The sequence below is a fragment of the Lygodium microphyllum genome, chromosome 2 (assembly GCF_053477565.2).
Source record: "Lygodium microphyllum isolate KBCC chromosome 2, Lygodium_microphyllum_v1.1.10, whole genome shotgun sequence".
Classification (NCBI taxonomy): Eukaryota; Viridiplantae; Streptophyta; class Polypodiopsida; order Schizaeales; family Lygodiaceae; genus Lygodium; species Lygodium microphyllum.
In genome coordinates, this window is record NC_141136.1 from 70,307,647 (window position 1) to 70,326,003 (window position 18,357).

The 18,357-nt window shown below is 41.5% G+C and overlaps 2 protein-coding genes across 4 annotated transcripts; one reads left to right on the top strand and one right to left on the bottom strand.

Moving 5' to 3' along the window:
* The first annotated feature begins 875 nt into the window (after positions 1 to 875).
* Positions 876 to 5,199, top strand: LOC148039868 (uncharacterized). Of its 3 annotated transcripts, none has more exons than XM_087694775.1 (2): positions 876 to 1,210; positions 1,743 to 5,199. In XM_087694775.1, exon 2 carries the CDS (start codon positions 2,301 to 2,303, stop codon positions 4,941 to 4,943), a length of 2,643 nt encoding a protein of 880 aa, XP_087550901.1. In that variant the 5' UTR covers positions 876 to 1,210; positions 1,743 to 2,300; the 3' UTR covers positions 4,944 to 5,199. The 3 variants fall into 3 exon arrangements, with proteins under 3 accessions (XP_087550901.1, XP_087550894.1, XP_087550911.1); XM_087694768.1 differs by having other exon boundaries at positions 2,025 to 5,199; XM_087694785.1 differs by having other exon boundaries at positions 2,035 to 5,199.
* A 3,326-nt stretch (positions 5,200 to 8,525) lies between these two features.
* Positions 8,526 to 12,995, bottom strand: LOC148039869 (uncharacterized). Its single transcript, XM_087694797.1, has 3 exons — positions 11,663 to 12,995; positions 11,142 to 11,460; positions 8,526 to 10,302 (listed from the first exon to the last, which is right to left on the bottom strand). The coding sequence occupies exons 2-3, from the start codon at positions 11,436 to 11,438 to the stop codon at positions 9,805 to 9,807; spliced, it is 795 nt and encodes a 264-aa protein (XP_087550923.1). The 5' UTR covers positions 11,439 to 11,460; positions 11,663 to 12,995; the 3' UTR covers positions 8,526 to 9,804.
* Between the last annotated feature and the right edge of the window lie 5,362 nt (positions 12,996 to 18,357).

Consider the following 18,357-nt stretch of genomic DNA (forward strand, 5'->3'; position numbering starts at 1 on the left):
GTGATTGAAGGCATAAAAATAGTGCTTCAAGGTTATCCAAAACAACAGCACCTCATGCAAAATGATTGAGCATAGAAGGTATAGGAGAGGCTTTGGGAACTCCTAAACCTATGCTCATAATCTTCTAATTAAGATTTTGCATGAAGAGGGTATTAGGACAAGTAGAACAACATCCAATAGTTATTTTATAGATTTCATCGGATCATCTTATTGGAATCCAACTTCTTTAATTTAGGGATGTCTCTTCTAACTATGTGAAAGCATCCTATTCATAGGTTAAAGGTTCCAATCTAAAGGTATACATTTGGATTTTGTAGCTTTTGTCCTTCACCACCATGCTAGTTTATTTAACCTCAGCTCACTAAACTGTTCAACAATTGTCACATTATAAACTCATTTGCCTAAGGCCATTAGCGGTACAGATTACAAAGCCTTCTAGTCCTTTACTGAGGGAAAAAATATTTGTCAAGGTTTCACTTCCAAAAGGTGGTCCACCCGCACCTTTTCGTGCTCTCAATGGTTCACACTAGGGTTGGGTGGCTGGGTGGGGGTGTGTAGACTCGAGAGCCGATTTTGGGTGACAGCATGGGACCCTGTTGTTGCGAGTCCTAAAGTAGAGACATGTGAAAGGGCCAATGGCATATGTGCAGGGAAAGAGGCCTGGGTTGTCCTTCCGTTTGACACCCCTCAAAAGGGGCTTTTCAAGGGCGGTCTTTAACATTTTCTATTCTGTTTACTTTGGGAAAAGTTGGGAACTGTAGTGCTTTTCTGTCTGTTATTTTACTTTGAGGGGTGGGGGAGTATGTATGTGTCTCTGTTTTCTCAGGCCAGACACTTCTTGTAAGGTTTTAAGCTTTGATGCGACAACGGGCGTGCCACTTTTACTACGCTAGGCCAATTTGTGTGTGTGTGAGAGAGAGAGAGAGAGAGAGAGAGAGAGAGAGGTGGTTATAGATCAAGGGACAATAAGCCTCTGTTTTGCTTCTATTCAGAGCTTTTAAGGTGTTCTTACTCTTCTTCTATATTGGGGCGCCGCGCGCGAGAGAGAGAGAGAGAGTTTTGCTTCTTTTGTAGCTTCTTCTGCCATTGGGCTGCTTTGCTTCTCTCGTGGGCGCGGCTCTGTTTTGCTGCTATTGGAGAGACTCCGTTCTGCATCGAGCCAGAGTGAATCATGGCTGCCTCGAGCAACGACCTTGCAACGTCAACCAAGGTACGCCATTCTGCTGTTGCTCTGTATTGAATCCCCCAATAGCTAAAAAGCAACCCCTAAAATCTGAGCACATCAAAGCCTGAAACCTTAGAGCTCTACTTTCTCGGAGCCTAGATCAGCAGGCGTTGAGTTGGGCTGCAGGATGTAAAGGTCTATGAGAGAACAAAAGAAGATGCCCTTTTTCTGTCTAGGTCTTGGGTCTTTGGTCCCTACATGTGGTAGCTGTTCCTTTGTGAGGCTATGGCTGAAGACCCCAGAGACAGCAGTCAATTCCTCTGTGAGACCACTTAGCTGAAAAACCATATAGACCATATGGCTGAAAAAAGCCAGGTATGGCTGAAAAGCCATGTGGAGCATATGGCTGAAAAAAGCCAGGTATGGCTTTTCAGTCTGTGTGGCTAAAGCATACAGCACTTTAGAGACCCTCCCCCCTTCCCTACAGCTAGAAGAATCTGATGTCTTTTTTCCCCACTTGCATTATTTTTGCTCTTTTCCTTAAGGTAATGTGGACATTTTGAATATTTTGGTGTAGGCTGTCAACTTTTGCCCTTTCATGTATGTGAATAGACAGATGTTGCCCTTCGGATCCCTTCACTCCTGGCTCTCATTTACGATTGTAGTCACAATCCCCCCCTGCAACATTTGCAAATCTTCGTATTCCTCAGCAAGTGGACGGTCTTAGCATTTTCACAAATGTTTCATTTTTTTTCATCCTAGCGTTCATCTCACGCTGCAGTGGCTTGATTTGCTTCTTCTTGTTGTTCTTGTTACTGTATTGATTTTTCAGTCGAAATACCCTAATTCCTCTTTACAGTCTTGTGCAGCTTTACTGCATTGAAATCACATGCAAAGTCAAATACTTAGGTCAAACGTAAGGGTTTCTGCATCAGGGTTGTGGGTGCCTGGGCATGGAGAACCCCAGAACCTGCTTAGAAACAGTGTACCATATCACTTATTTCATAGCAGGTGTGGCTTATGGTTTTTACCCTCGGAACGTGGTGAGATACAGCTTCTGAGATCCAATGAAACTTGCTTGAAGTGAGCCATTTGCAATTGACAAGGTTGAAGGGAGTTCCTTTTATTTTTGTAAATGGACTCTGATCTTCAATATAGTGCCTTTTATGGGAAATCTCAATTTATTGCTTTGTCAGTTGGGGGTATTAATCAAGGAAACAAAAATGAAGTAGCAAAAGGCGTGATGCATCCGAAACCACGGCCGACTGCTTGGCTGACTGGTAGCTGGAACCCTTACCAAGATGTAACCTTACCAACTGGTAGCAAGGGATGTTTACCTGGCATCTGTAACTACTCTATGAGCAGGACAGATAAAGGCTGCATCTCCAGCCATATAAGGATTGGGGATGTTCCCTTGGAGGACAATTTGAGTTTAGGTTTAGCTGTGGGGAGCACTAATCTTTCTCGTAGTGCTCCAAACAGTTCAAGAAGTGGAACTCCATATGGATTCTCATGCGAAATTGAAGAGAACGTCTGCCCATCCATCGACCTAAGATTAGGCCTGCCAGAAAGGGCCAATGAATGCGGACAGTACTCGGCAAGAATAGTTTCCAGTGTAACCTCATTAGAACGTGCTTCCATGGATGTGGAAACAACAGGCCACCTTCGTCTTGAAGTGGCTTCGCAGAGGACTGCAGCATCTCAATCTAAGAACTTCCAGTGCTTGTCTATAAATAATTCAAGTGAGGTTGATGCATCAAGGGTTCGCAGCGTTTCTGTTGCTGGTTCAGAAGATAGAAGTGGAGAAATAGATTTACAGCTTGGTATGTCTGGGCAATCCATATCGGTTGACTCAGATAGCTTGCACCATGGTGGGGATGCACAGGGCAGTGCAGATGCTGTGGCTGGTGACCAACTTACTTTTCTGTTTGATGAGGGTTCTACATCTGGACGGTGGATGAAATCTCAAGGTAAGTTATCTTCAGTATTGCATAAGGGCCATGTCAGCTCACCAAAATTGAATGCATTACACAGAGATGTTATGGCCAAAGAGAGTGGGACAGAATCGGATTTCTTTATAGCCAGCAAGAGCTCTACTGTGCCTGCTACTACTTGCGAGGCATTTGATGGATTTTCTGTTCAAATGTCAGAGGAGGGTACTAGTGTTGGGCCTTGTGTTGGCACTTCTGAGAGAGGCCCAAAGACATGTAAGTTTCAAGGCTGTGGCAAGGGTGCAAGAGGTGCATCTGGTCTATGCATTGCCCATGGTGGTGGAAGGCGGTGTCAGAGGCTGAATTGTAACAAGGGAGCAGAAGGTCGCACAATGTTTTGCAAGGCCCATGGAGGTGGTCGTAGGTGTCAACGCTTAGGATGTATTAAAAGTGCAGAAGGAAAGACAGACTTCTGCATTGGTCATGGAGGAGGTCGTCGCTGCAATTATGAGGGTTGCACAAAAGCTGCAAGAGGCAAGTCTGGTCTATGCATCCGCCATGGAGGGGGTAAAAGGTGTCAAATGGAGGGGTGCACTAAAAGTGCAGAGGGTTTTCTGGGCCTATGCATATCTCATGGAGGAGGACGGCGTTGCCAATATGTGGGATGTGGAAAGGGTGCCCAAGGAAGTACTATGTTCTGCAAAGCTCATGGCGGAGGAAGGAGATGCATTTTTGAAGGATGTACAAAAGGTGCAGAAGGAAGTACACAGTTCTGCAAGGCACATGGTGGTGGGAAAAGATGCACTTTTGGGGGAGGCACTTGTACTAAAAGTGTGCATGGAGGTACTTTATTTTGTGTGGCTCATGGGGGTGGCAAGCGTTGTCAAGCGCAGGGGTGCTCTAAAAGTGCTAGAGGAAAAACTGATTACTGTGTTAGACATGGGGGTGGAAAACGTTGCAAGTTTGAAAACTGCAGTAAAAGTGCACAGGGAAGTACTGATTTTTGCAAAGCACACGGTGGAGGAAAAAGATGCTTATGGGGACAAGAGGGATTGGTATATAGTGTGAACTTATTTGGCGATGCATCCGAGGATCAATTGAAGAGCCCATGTGACAAGTTTGCAAGGGGGAAGACAGGGCTTTGTGCAGTGCACAGTGCTCTCCTGCCACATGCAGCATCAACCAGCAACAATAAAAACACCACAAGCAATATATCTGCATTAATAACAGAGCAGAATGGTCAAACTCATCAATCTTTATTAGATGCTGGTGAGCATTATTGCCAGCCAGTGTCTTTGAAGGATCATGGGGAGCAATCCTTGAAAAATGTTACAACTTGCCCAATGTCTTGGGTAGGATCTGACGCTGAGGGTTCTTACATTCATAGACATGATTATGTTGAAAGACGCTATTTAGAAGCGAGAGAAAGTAATGAACAGCTGAGGTACAGGGAAGGCTTTACTTTAGATGCCAGTGGGCACATTAATGAGGACCAGGGATCGTACCCATCATTTGGAATGCCTGGTTTTAGAAATGAAACCCTTGTGGATATGGATGAGGCTGACTTGACATATCACAATACTGTTCAGAATGTGCGTCCAACTCTAAGTAACAGAGTCCAAGCACTGAGGATGGGTATCCCAGGTAAACAGATGTTCAAATCCTGTCTGGAAAGGGCAGGCCCACTTGAAGGTGATAAAATGCAACGACAGAAGCAAATGTTTCCCAATGTCACTGCAGATAATGTATCTATGTTCTCATTATCTGTTTTGGAGGGTAGGGTACATGGAGGGGGCCTTATGGCACTGCTTGAAAAGGAGGCTGCTAAACAGAAACTATCAGAGTGAAAAGTTGTGTTTTGTAACTCGTTGAGTCCTACTGGAGGTGCTAGAAGATTGAGCTGACTGCAGATTTCTTTTTATGACTCCAGGCAGGAGACAGCAGCAGTTGTTGAGCCTGGTTTTATATCTCATCTATGATTTCAAACGTCTTCATCAGCATTGGCAGTAACTTGAGTACACTTTTGTACAGTTCAGTCCATTGGTTACTATTCATGGAAGGAAGGACCCCTTGGGGGGGGGGGGGGGAGACATTTGTACATAATCATTCTAGCTCTATTTGCTACAAGTCTATGCTACAGCAGTTCATTGAAGGAGGAAACCATGTATCTTACATAATTTTCATACGTGGCCATCACATCTAGTGAGATTGCATGTTGGCTTGAGCTGTTGCTTCTGTTTTAGGGTGGACAAAGAGAGGGAACGCTAGTGCTCTCACAGGATGTTAATTTTCAGCATCTTTAGTGTGCAGAATCGAGAAGCAAGAGCAACTTATCAACCCTTGAGCATATATGGTTCTGCTTAAAGAACAGTCTGCGGCGAGCAAAGATGTGTCTACAGTCCTACTTCTCATTGACTAAACGGAGCTTTCTTCTGTGTTTAAATGTTAAATGATATCACATTACTCAGCCAAGATTCAGGTCCTACATGGCCCTAGAAAGCTTGACATTTCATTTTGCCATCATTCAAGGTGTAAATATGATTGGGGCATCAGATAGCCTCTGATTGATTGTAAACATAGTGCATCTGTAAGTGTACTGTATATAAATTGCATTGACCAACCTTTTATACATGACTAGATTTATGTAAAGCACGGTCCTTTCAGGCCACGCCACTTAACAAATGAATCACACAGGGAATACATAAAACCAACCACAAGGTACTGCGTTTCATGTGGTTTCCATCAGGCTACATCCCCCTCACTTTGCACATTTTGAGTATTTTTCACTTACGAAAACAGAAGTGGTGGAGTTATGCTCACCACATGGAATAGCATATGCCCTAACAAGGAATGCTCATAGACATTTGTTATAGACTATCGTAATGCCAATCACCATTCACACATGCATGTGCATACACTCCACCATTTGTGTACTCTTTAAACACACATCCACCCTGGAACCATTGCTCCAAGTATACATTCATAAAGACAGGTCTTGCGTGAGCTGCAAAACTTACAGAATGCATCACATGCATCTCTATTCTACTGTTGGGGGCTGGAAGGTGTAAGCTTGATGACCACACAGGCCCTGACAGAGATCAAAATGTGTGGTCTTAGTAGTAAGCCAGTGTTATCAAAGATTGGTGCAAGGTCTTGAGCCACACCAAGTGAGATCGTGCTACTGTGCAGGTTAATTGGTAATATAATGCTTTATGGTCTTGGGCGTTTAGATCCCCACCTGCAGTCGTTTTGGGAAGGAGAGGGAGGCTCCTGGCAAAACATGGAGCCTCTAAAATTAGGCACTGGTTGGGATTTTGCAAACAATTGATGACTTTCCATGAAGCTCAAAGGCTCTCTAAAATATCAAAGCTCATCAAAATTGTCTGGGAAGTTGTTGCCATGCACATCATCACAATGGAGAAGTTGAGAGAGAGACACCTCAGATAGCAAATGTTTTTGTGGGATGCAAGAATCCATTAAACATCTATGCTGCATGGCTGCTTGGTAGCAGTGGCTTGGAGAAATCTTTTCCTCGCCTAGGCCTTGAAGTTCAAAATATTAATGTTGGAAGCCACTTGGGAAGCTAGATTCAAAGGAATTTTTGAGGTGAAGAGAAGGTATAAGAATTTTCCAAGAAATAGTCTAGCAAAAGGCCACATATTTTTTGAATCTATCTTGCATGTCGGGTAAATTTGGTGGTATGAATTTCGCGAAGTCATTATAACTTGTAAACTAAAGGCTTTTCTAACCTTGCAACCGTGTTAATACTTAAAACACTTATATTTAAGCAATATAATATGATGCAATATCTTTTTGTGCCCAACATTCAAAACATATGATGTAATGAAAGTGCACAAAACACTGGGATATCCACTCTTGCAAACATTCATTTGTAAGGATTGTGAATGGGTCTTAAGCAAGGACAAAGTTAAAACCATGGATAATGTGGATGCCACAATATAACACTTCAATATAATTGCACGTTTTAAATTAATCAAAATCATGAGATAGGATCTTCCAATTTTCCTCTCATGGTTATTAATCTACAATGGATCAATCTCATAACTTTTAAATAATGCATGCAAAAGTTATTTTCAAATTAGTGAAAACTTGCCAAATCCTATTTTGTGGCTCTAGAAAAGATTAGTGTTAATACTCTAGTGCTATTGCAATTTTTAAGTTGCATTGGAAGAAGTTTAAGAAAGGAGATAGACGTTCCAATGTGTTGCCACTGTGTGGAATCTCTTCAAATTTTTGTGGGATTTTGCAAGGAGAGTGGAAAACCTTAACTTTTGTTTTATACATATATACAATTTCAAGGATTTTTATAATGATAGAGGGTGTCTTATAGGATAGAAACAAAGAATTATTTCTTTAAATATGTTTACTTGATGAGCATGATGTTGCAAATTATAGAAAGATGAAAAGTGGGCTGATTGCAAAGTGCATAGAGATAAAATCATTCAAAGAGATGCACTACAAAGTTCTCAGCATTACAAAGTCTTTCCAAACATTGAGCAAGATTTTATGAGTGGAAAATCCAAGCAAAACCTAGTAAAAAACTTGCAAAAGGAGAAGTTTTGACTTATTCTAATTGAGCTTTTGATACTCAGTTGGGCCAACCTAAAAGTTCTTAGAGGACCTGGTTATCAACTTAATGTCATGACCTCTTGCCTATATAGTGATTTTTCTCCTATTTGAGCCTTTATTTCTAGCTTACCAAAAATTGTTTGAATCTTGGTGGTGCATCAAATATATATAGTGCTTGTAATGAGAGACAACTCTACATTATAGTATCACCTAAACTACCAGTGTGACAACTTGCATCTAAAAAGAGGTGGCTCTCCACGACAAGCTAGTAGCAAAGCAAGGTAATTACTAGTCATAACAACATGATGCTATTAACACCCTTGGGCATTTGTTGGCATGAGATATGCTGGTCAACATTGTCTTAAGATGACTGAAGGTGGCTAACATTATATTGGGATGAGATTTTTAGAGATATCTCAATTTTGGTTAAGGAGCCATTTTTGTTGTTTCTTGAATATCTAGACAAGGTAAAGTGGCCAATAAATTGGTGCCCCCCAAAAAGGAAACAAACCCCACACCAATTGAGTGTCAATTTTGCAAAAAAATATATGACTTTTAAGGCTATTTAGCATTATGACTCAAACAATTGAGCCATGCAAATCTTTCTATATTTTGAATTTTGTAAAACCTTAAAGCAATGCACCCTTGAGCATCACTCTATTAGCCACTCATCATTGGCACTCTTTTATGAACCCTTCATTTATAACTAGGGCTACTTGATGAAAATATCAAAATACCCCGATGCAATTTTTTTGAGTTCCTAGTGATATAAATAGGTTGACCATTAAAAAATATTTATGGAACTTACTTGGAAGAAAAGTTATAATGGAGGATTGTTAGGTGAAGCACTATTGGCCCCTTACGTTGCCGAGTATGAATTTTTACTTTGCAGGCAAATAATCTGTGAGCAATGTGATATCAAATTGTGATTTACTGATATTTCTTGACATATGCAAGCCACCTTCTTCCTTAGGTTGCGTTAGAAAATGGGCACTAGATAAAATTTCCCCCTTCATTTTTACCCCATAGAAAAGCCCCTACCTATCATGGACTCCCACTCCTCCTGCAGCTTGGAACTCCAAGTCATGAGGGGTAAATAAAAATTGGGTGCTGGATACATGAAGACACTCAGAACTTTTAGCCCTGCATGTAGAGGCCAAACATGACCTGCTCCATTTCGTAGTTCTTGCTCTCGACTCGTTCATCACCCATGAGGCTCTGCTACTCTCATGAACTCCAAGCCCTAATGGGTGGCCCAGGTTGCCTCTCCATCCCAGAGACTGTCAGCCTTCGTCTGTTACACTGATAAGTGTAGATCTACTGTAATTAATCGAGAATCCAGTAGTAAATCTCCAGCAGGGTAACGGCTTTGTCCAGATTACTTTTCTTTGCTTCCAGATTCATCAGTAAATCGTCACCATATCCTTGCCTCGTGAGTTGCTTGCTTCTGTATTTCACACCTATAATTGCATCCGCAGCCTCATCAAGAAGACAGAAGAATGGATGGGAAGCCAAAGCAATAACAGATGAATATCAAGTTGGATGAATAAAAATTTCCAGATTTGTGGCTTCAGCCCACTCAACGGCCATCAAGACATTGAGTACATTGTCAGCAATCCATTTTCCATTAATAAAGCCATATTCATTCCCATTAACATTCTCCTTCGCAATTGCTTTCAATCTGCGAGACATGGCTTTCGTGATGCTTTTATATATGGGGCTCATGAGGGAGATTGGTTTCTGCTGGGTTAGCTTGGAGGTCTAAACCTGCTTTGGGACAAGGGTTATAATGCTTTTAGTCCAGGAAGGGGGAAGGATGCCCTTCTCCCTATATAAGTTAACCGGAGTAGTCACACTTGAGCCTAGGAGGTGCCAATATTGTTCAAAGAACTCCGCAGAAGTACCATACAAGCCCGGTGGTTTCCCATTGCCCAATTTATTGAGTGCTTGCTGTAGTTCATCAATGTCGAATTGCTTGACCAACAACAAGTCATTTTCGTCAGTGATCACCCTCATGATTGGCTTGAGAATCTTTGCCAGGGCTGCAGTAGTGTTGTGGTTCTTAGCATCAACATATAGATTCCTGAAGAAACTCCTGCACTCTTTCCCTGTATCTTCCTAGTTCAACAGCCAGTGGTCATTGTCAAGTAGGAGAGCTAGCACACTTTCTTTATTTCTTCTTTCCTTCAGATCTTTCATGTATCCTGGTGAAATGCAGTGCATGTCTATCACCATTCTTTTGTTGAAAATTAGACTTAGTTTTTCCAATTCTCTTACAAACGTAGCCCTCCTGATGATGTTGGCTAGCTTCTGGCTTTCCAGTAAAAGTGGTCTGCACTTAGTTGTCCATGAAATCTCAGCCAGAGTATTGTTAGCCCGTTTGAGCCCTTTCTTTTCCCATGTGCAAAGCCATGACCCTTGAAGGGTGATCATCTGTTGCAAAGTACCAGAGCATGATTGCCGCAATTCTGAGGGCCGATTGGCTAAATCATGCTCTAATTTTTCTAAGGCTCCAATCAACATGTAGTTGAAGGCTGTCTGCAAGTAGTGCCTCGGATTTGCCACCACCAATGGCTTGCGTGCTCCTCTTGGCTTTTGAAACTCAACGGTCATGAGCTGCAAAGACAAAGGAAAAAGATCAAACAATAGGCAGTTTGTGCTCAGATCCAAAGAGACATCTACTGGAAGCCATGCACCCGGATCGCTGTGCAGTTCCAGCGATCAAAAGGCCCAATAGTTTTTATGGGGGAGAGAATTGTAGGTGAAAGACAGCTCAGAGGGATTCAACACCTCTACAATATTTTTCAAGTCCCAATGTTCTACAGTCTTCCATGCAGTCAGCTCGGCTCTCGAGCATGACAAAGTGGAGGACATAGCATCAGATGGGTTCACCACCATGTTGAAGTCTCCTGCAAAGAGGCCTTTAACCGGGGGAATTTCTTATAGCACTAGCCATTGTTTCCTTCTTAGTCCACTGCCGTTGTTTGAGCCATGTACATTGGTTGTGTTGATTGCCACTCTGTCTTCTGACCTTAACAAATATTTGGGCTTCCTGTCTGTCTTGACGATAGCTAGACACCCTGAATTCCCACCCTTCACTCCACCAGCAAAACAAGTGTATTGCTTATGCCAAAATTCTGAGCCACTCCAGCCATATAGTTCATGTTCTTGGACGATGTTGACCTCAAAATTGTGTTTGTTGATTCACTACCAGAAGAGGGCTCTATTGACCTCCCCACAGAACCCTTTATGTGGAGACCATATTAATTCTATCCATGCTCCTCTCCATTGTTGGATGTCTTTTTAATTGTATCTTGATGCTCAAAGCCTTTATTACCATACTCAACTTTTGTATGTTCCTCCAACCATTTGCCTTGATCTTTACATTCTTCATGAGCACCTAGCACCTGCATTGAATTGAGCAATAAACCAAGCACGGTTATTATCAAGCAGACCTTTGTTAAAAGCCCTGCTTGCCGCTGTTTGTATTTTCGCATCCTAGCCAGGGAATTATTTATCCAAATGCTCCAAGAGGACTCAATCAAGCTGGGTGAACGAGTTGATTCTATTGCGGCTGTTCTTTGGGATAGAGGCCTTGTGCCGGTAGTAGTGGATTTGGGGGGGATTTTCTGCATACTCTCTGGCACCAGAGTTTGCTTAGGTAGCCTTCTCCTTCCTCTCCACGCCATTCTTAACAGCTCCCACCCATGAGGCTCTATTGGCTCGCTACTTCTCAAGGGCTTCTTTCCCATGGATCATAGTGGAAACATGCCCCTGCAAATTTAGACCGAATCAATAACAAGATCCAATCCCCAAAAAAACACTCCCTCATTAAGCATCTTTTGCACGGCTTCCTTATTGCTAAAAACCACCTCCTAGAATCCCCTCCTGCCATATTAGATCTGTTCAACTTGCCCTTCTACCTTAAGAATGACATTAAACAAGTTTCCCACATCGAGTGCCCTTGGGGGCTTACCTGTGAAGAAAACCAAAGCACTTTTATGATGAAGTGGAGCACATTATGGAAGACCTTGTTAGCATCCAAGGTAATGCGTTTGGCACTCCCCTTTGTCCTATCTTCCATGTTTTTGTTGAGAATATGTCCTAGTATTTCAGGTACAAATTGTTGGTTCACCTCCAGTCAAAGGCAGATATCCTCATGAGTGCTAAGAGAGGCCTTGCCAAGTGCCTCTTCCTTTCTTTCTTCTTCCTTGCTAGCCTGGTTGGAACCCTCAACCCTCGCCATGCTCCTCTTCCTTTTGTGCATCTGAGCGTAACTGTGCTACCCATGCTGGAGGAGGGGTTGCTCTCATCTGCACAATCTTGCATCTTTGCATCGGGCTCGCTCATCTTGCCCAGAATGCTCTGAGTTGAGTAGCCATACTTCCATTCGCATGTGTTCATGCAACATCGATGTACGACATTAAAAGCTAGGTAAGACCAAGAGACGCCCTTATTAATCTATATCTATGCTATTATGTTATTTTGCTTTTGATTTCGGTGGTCTCCGAACTTCCACATTCATATCTAAACCTATCCAAACTAAAATTTGAAGTTTGAATCTGTCTTTTTCCCTCCTGGCACATCTCTCTCTCTCTCTCTCTCTCTCTCGTTGTTCAGAGGAGCAACATGGAAGTCTAGAGTGAGGCAAGCCGAGGGGAGGGAGAAGAAGCCGAGGCTGCAGCCATCGATGGCTCTCTCTCTCTCTCTGCCATGGCTCCTTCACTCTGGCATGGCTACTGCTGCTGTTGGGAGAGTGACCTTCGCACAGCTCAGTGGCGGCTGCTGCTGCTGCTGCTGGGAGAGAGACCTGGTGCTTGAGTTGCTGGAGCTGTCACTCGAGAGAAGGCGAGGAGGGAAGAGGCTTGAAGTTGCTGGAGCCTATTTCTCTCGGCAGTGAAGCCGCAGGGAAGAGACTCGCGTCCTTCTTCTACCACAGCTCTAGCTCACTGCTAATGGTGGAAGGCGAGCTAGCAAGGAGCCATGGCGAGGAGGCATGAGGCAAGAGAGCAGAGAAAAGGCGAGGAAGCGGGAGAACAGAGAGGAGACAAGAGAGCAGCGAGGAGGTGAGGAAGCAAGAGAGAAGGGGGGGGGGGAGAGGAAGCAGGAGCTGTGCAAGAGAGGTGGGCGGGCAATGGCGAATGAGGAGGCGGGTGCGGGCGAAAGCGGGAGGCAGCAAGCCAGCATGTGGACGGCAGCTAGCAAGCAGGGCGGTAACCTCAGAGAAGAGGCGGCGGGCGGCGGCCCAGACAGCAAACGTTGAAATAGAGAGAGAGTCGCAATTGCTCCAAAAGAAAATCAGGGTTTTTGAGTGTGTAAGGGGCGGGAGAGAGAGAGAGAGAGAGAGATTGAGAGTGAAGTTTCCGTGCAACAGGGAAGCAAAGTTGTATCACTTCCCTCGCAATGCTACTTCACAACAACGAAGCGCATGTGAAACACAAAAGATGAAGAGACTATAATTATATTATAATGTGAAGTGATGAAAGATTACAAGTCTCAATACCTTATATACCTATGTCAATATTATCAATAAATCATCTAATAATAATATTTTTTTTCACCTTTTTACAATCCATCCCTTCTTGAAATTTTTTGCTCGCAAAAACAAAATTACAATGGTAGAAAAGGATGGGTAGAATAGAGTACTACTCTATTTACAACCATTCAAATAATAGGAAATGAATGAGAAAAATCAAATCTTTTGACTAGAATGAAAAGAAATGCTAGTCCTAGGTTACTAGCATGTCATTTTCGCTCACCTTGTATCTACAATGATCGTATTTTTTTAAAATTCACATCTTTAACAAAACTCAATATTTTACTCGAAAAACTAATGTGATTTGACTCATGCAATTGTATTCACATAGCAGAGTACTAACGCTAGGGCGCTTCGCGGCAGCTTCGGCAAGCGAAGTTGCCATGTGAGTTGCCGCTCAACAATCAATTTCTCATCTTTCTCTCTCCTCTTTTTTCTCTCTTTCTCTCTCTCTCTCCCTCCACCCCAAAAATTCCCCATATCTAATTTTCTCTCTCTCTCTTTCTTTGCCTTCTATTTTAGTTTATTTTTTTTCCTCTCCTGGTTCTCTCTCTCTCTCCTTTTTTTCTCTCCCCGCTTTTCTCTTCTCTCTCTCTCTCTCTCTCTCTCTCTCTCTCTCTCTCTCTCTCTCTCTCTCTCTCTCTCCTTTTTTTCTCCCCCCTCCCCCTCCCCCTCTCTCCCTTTCCTCTTTTTTTCTTTTTTTTTTCTTCTTCTCTCTCTCTCTCTTCATTCTCTTTTTAAATTTTTTCTTTTCTATTTCTTTCTCTCCCTCTCTCTCTCTCCACTTTTCTTCTCTTTGCACTTTTCTTCTCTCTCTCTCTTCTCTCTCTCTCTCTCTCTCTCTCTCTCTCTCTCTTTCTCTCTCTCTCTCTCTCTCTCTTTTCCTTCTCTCTTTCTCCTCTATTTTTTATTCTCTCTTTTTAAAATTTATCTTTTCTCTCTCTAGAATTCTCTCTACATGTTCTCTCTTTCTTCTTCTTCTTTCACTTTCTTCCCCCAAGTAATGCATATTTTAGCTCAATACCCCTCTCATGCCCAAAACTGAGCCGAGAGGTTAAGCCAGCCATTGTGATGTTTACGTATCCCAAGGCATCCCATCCCAGAGCAGCCAAGGCATCGAACAAAGGGTGCATGTCGGCTGCCCAATGGCCTACCAAGACTATAGAGGCGATGGTTATCTTACCAAGGGAATCCAAGTAGTCACCCCATAGCATGCGTGTCTCTTTCTATCTCCCCTCTCTCCCTCCTTTTTATGATTTCCCTCTCATGTGTTTTTTTCTCTCCTCTTTCATTGTTGCCTTTCTCTCTCCTCTCTCTTTTGCTTCTCTTTTACCTCTCCTATTTTTTTTTCATTTCCCTCCCTCTATTTATTCCTTTTCTCTCTCTCTCTCTCTCTCTCTCTCTCTCTCTCTCTCTCTCTCTCTCTCTCTCATTTCTTCTATTTCCTCTTTCCCCCTCTCTCCCCTCTTCTCTTTTTCTTTTCTTCTCTCTCTTTCTTGTTTTCTCTCTCCTCTTTTTTCTTTTCTTTTCTCTCGCTCTCCACTTTTTTTTCTATTGTATATTTTCTTTTATCCTCTCTTCTTCTTCTTCTTCTTCTTTTTCTTCTCTCTCTCTCTCTTTCTCCCTCTTTGTATTTCCTCTTTTTTTATTTTTCTCTCTCCTATTTTTTCTATCCTCTTTCCCCCTCCCTCTCTCTTTTCTTTTTTCTTTTCTCTCGTGTTTTTTCATTCTCTCTTTTTTATTCCTCTACCTCTCTATTTCTTTTCTTTTCGCTTTCCTCTTTTTCTTCCCCCTCTCTGTCTCTCTTTGTTTTTTGTTCTCTCTCTCTCTCTCTCTCTCTCTCTCTCTCTCTCTCTCTCTCTCTCTCCCTGCCTTTTTTGTTTTCTTTGTAGCTTTTTTTCTTCTCTCCTCTTTCGTCATTGCCTTTCTCTCTCCCTCTCCTATTTTTTCTTCGTTTTCTTTTCCCTCTCTCCATTTTATTCCTTCCCTCTCTCTCATTTTTCTCTTTTTTATTTTCCCCTCTTTCTCTCTCTCTCTCTCTCTCTCTCTCTCTCTCTCTCTCTCTCTCTCTCTCTCTCTCTCTTTTCTTTTCTTTCTTATTTCTTTTTCCTCTCCCCCCTCCTCTTTTTTTCTTTTGTTCTCTCTCTATATCTCCCTTTCTCTCTTCTCACTTTTCTTTTCTTCTCTCTCCCTCTCAAGTTTTTAACTCTCGCTCTCTTTTCTCTCTCTATTTTTATATTTCCTCTCTCTCTCTCTCTCTCTCTCTCTCTCTCTCTCTCTCTCTCTCTCTCTCTGTCTCTATCTCTCTCAAGTCAGAAGAATCTGATTGTGAAGAAAGCTTAATGTGACATGTAAGTCAAAGAAGTTACTATAGAATTATAAGTAGGTGATGTTTTGTATTCACAGTAGAGCAAATACATTTCTTGGATCTATAGTAGTGAGGCTGCGGACTCAAGTGAAGTTTGATTTTGCTATAGTATAAGCATGTGATATTCTAAGATTTGAGGGCCTTTGGTTCCTATATGTAATTCAATTACCTTTGAACATAGTATCCTAGAATGTTTTCAATTCTTCATGCTGTTAAACATTGATTTAAGGCTAATTGATCCACATCCAAACTTGCCAATAGTTGCAATTGTATAACTAGCACTACATTTATAAATGGCACTACAGTTGCTTATTGTTTGGGGCTTAAGTTTTGGTATGTTGAATTTGGCATAATTCTAGAATTGTGAGTGTTATCACTTTTGTCAATGTATGGGGCTTCCATTATAGCCTAAACCTCACTATCCTTTAGACCAGATCCAAATCTATGCAACCCCTCCTTAAGTTCATCAAAAGTGATGGCACCATTATGATTAGTGTCCATCATGTAGCTCTGCCTTCTAGTAGTAATGCTGAGTTAACTACAGTTACTACACTATCCATCTCCTTGGTTTCCTAGGTTCTCTTCGTATCACTTGTTGCATTAGACTAGTTAGGGTAATCGCTTTTCAAGGGATGATCTTTAATGAAGCAAATGTATCAGGAGCATAGTGAAGCAACGATAAAGCAATAGTAAAACTCAAAGCTACTGCATGTGTACAACAATCTTTCTCCATAGTATTGTAGTTGTCCTCTTCATCTTTGGTTAGAATACAATTTTGGTTTTGGAGGCACTTGTAAAAGGAATTTTTCTAAGTGGTGGAAAGCTAGCAATGGATTAGGTAGACAACAAACTCTAGTTCATCATTAGTCTCTGTCAAATTTGAGAGCTTCCCTTCATAGTACTTGGTTAAAATATCCACTGGCATAGACCCATAGCTAGCCTTGGCTCAAAACAACATGTATACACAAGTTTAGTTCTGAACAAAATTTGTACACTGATGTATCTTGGGCAAATTAGTGTACACACACATGCCATTGTACATCACAACATTGATAATGATGTTTGAGAAGTGCCTTTGAAGGCTAACAGTGTGGGCAAATTTCTTCTCCTTCCCTAAACTATAAGGCCTTCAACTAGCAATAGCCTCCACAAGTTAACCTCTAAGTCATTTTGAGAAAGCAAAACACCACAGCTACTAGTACATTCTTTTTACAGAGGAGCATTGATTATGGTAGTGTGAAGCTAAAAAGGAAGATCAACAACTAAAGCATACAAAGACCAACATTGATGTCAGCAATATACTTGTTAGTGATCACATGAAGATGAAGTGAGGCCTCTTGTGGTACAAAACCAACAAAAGGGGATTGTTCATGGGAGAGATTCATTTGTGGAAGCAGTCATCATTTCAAGTGTGACACAAGAAGTTCTTGATCTTTCTCCTAAAACATGGATGATCCATAAAGGGAATAATCAAACCAAAAGGCTATGATTCACTAATTGAAGGTTAACATTAGATTGTTGATAGATGTCATGGCTCATAATTCAAGCTCCCCTTCTCACTTGGTCATCCCCAAGCCCTCAATTTATAGTTTTGCAGGGAGTAAAAAAGAGAACACTTACTTTTTAGCGCTTCTTCTGATGACATCATTGATGATGTTAGAGAGGGAGCTCCATTTTTATAGCACGAAGATAAAAATTTATGAATCTATGAGTGAGCACCACATGGTGCGTCGTTGGGTATGAAGATGGGGAAGAGCAAGAAGAAGAGGACAATGAGCAAGATGAAGAGCAAGAAGATGAACAAGAAGAGGGAAGACCAAGAAGATGAACAAGAAGAGGATAATGAAGAGGAAAATGGAAATGAAGATCTTGAAGTCTATGAGAAATCTCACGATGGACTTGTTAAGGATATGCAACATTAGCTTCTTACACTCAACCAAGGCTTGGATACAAATGATCATGAGGACTTTGACAATGGGTATTATGATTGTAATGCATATGATATGGATGTACATGAGATGATAATGACATTATGCTTCCTTATGAATTGAGGGATTATGGATGTGATTATGGGGATTGTGGGGATAATTCTTTCTACTTGTTTGATCTAAGTTGTAGGGAGCATGTGGTTGATGATAGTTTTCTCGTCTTTGATAATCATTAACTTAGAATACCTTTCGGTTCGGGAGGATAAGGGATTGCTTTAAGATATTGTTTAGACCAACATCCATCTTGGGGTAAAATCTTTATATTTGAGAGGCTCTATTGGTTGGCTAAAAACTAATCACTTTAGTCCCTCTTTTATTTCAGGTAGTTTTTAGATAACTTACCATTTTAAAATAATTTTAATTATTATTTTCTTATAGAGAAGAAAGATCTACATGGGATGAAAGTATATCAAATAAGCTTTCTCTTGACATATGGCATGCTTGATTTGGATAAGCCCATCAATAGTTATTTCAGTTTTACTATAGTAGAGTCTGTAGTAGATAACATGCTGTATATTGTTTGCAAGTGCCTTTTCATAGAGTTATGGTGGCCAAATTCTTAGCTTTATCATCTTAAATGGATGCATATAAGGTCTACTTTGTTTTTTGCTATAGATTCCATCTATTACATGATAATTCTTCAAAAATTGTCCATTCTTATAGCCATTTTAACTTAGTAGTACTTTGAACTTCCTTATAATTCAGCCATTATAAAATAGTGGAAAATAAGGGGATAATACTTGTCACATGGGAAGGTATAAAAGATGTTAGGGACTTGT

What these genes read in the sequence shown, in the direction of transcription:
- LOC148039868 (XM_087694775.1), top strand. Translation starts at nt 2,301, where the DNA reads ATGGACTCTGATCTTCAATATAGTGCCTTTTATGGGAAATCTCAATTT.
- LOC148039869 (XM_087694797.1), bottom strand. Translation starts at nt 11,438, where the DNA reads ATGGGAAAGAAGCCCTTGAGAAGTAGCGAGCCAATAGAGCCTCATGGG. An exon ending in AAGCAGGGCTTTTAACAAAG is followed by an intron (nt 10,303 to 11,141) that starts GTCTGCTTGATA and finishes TTGTCTTTGCAG; the next exon opens with CTCATGACCGTTGAGTTTCA.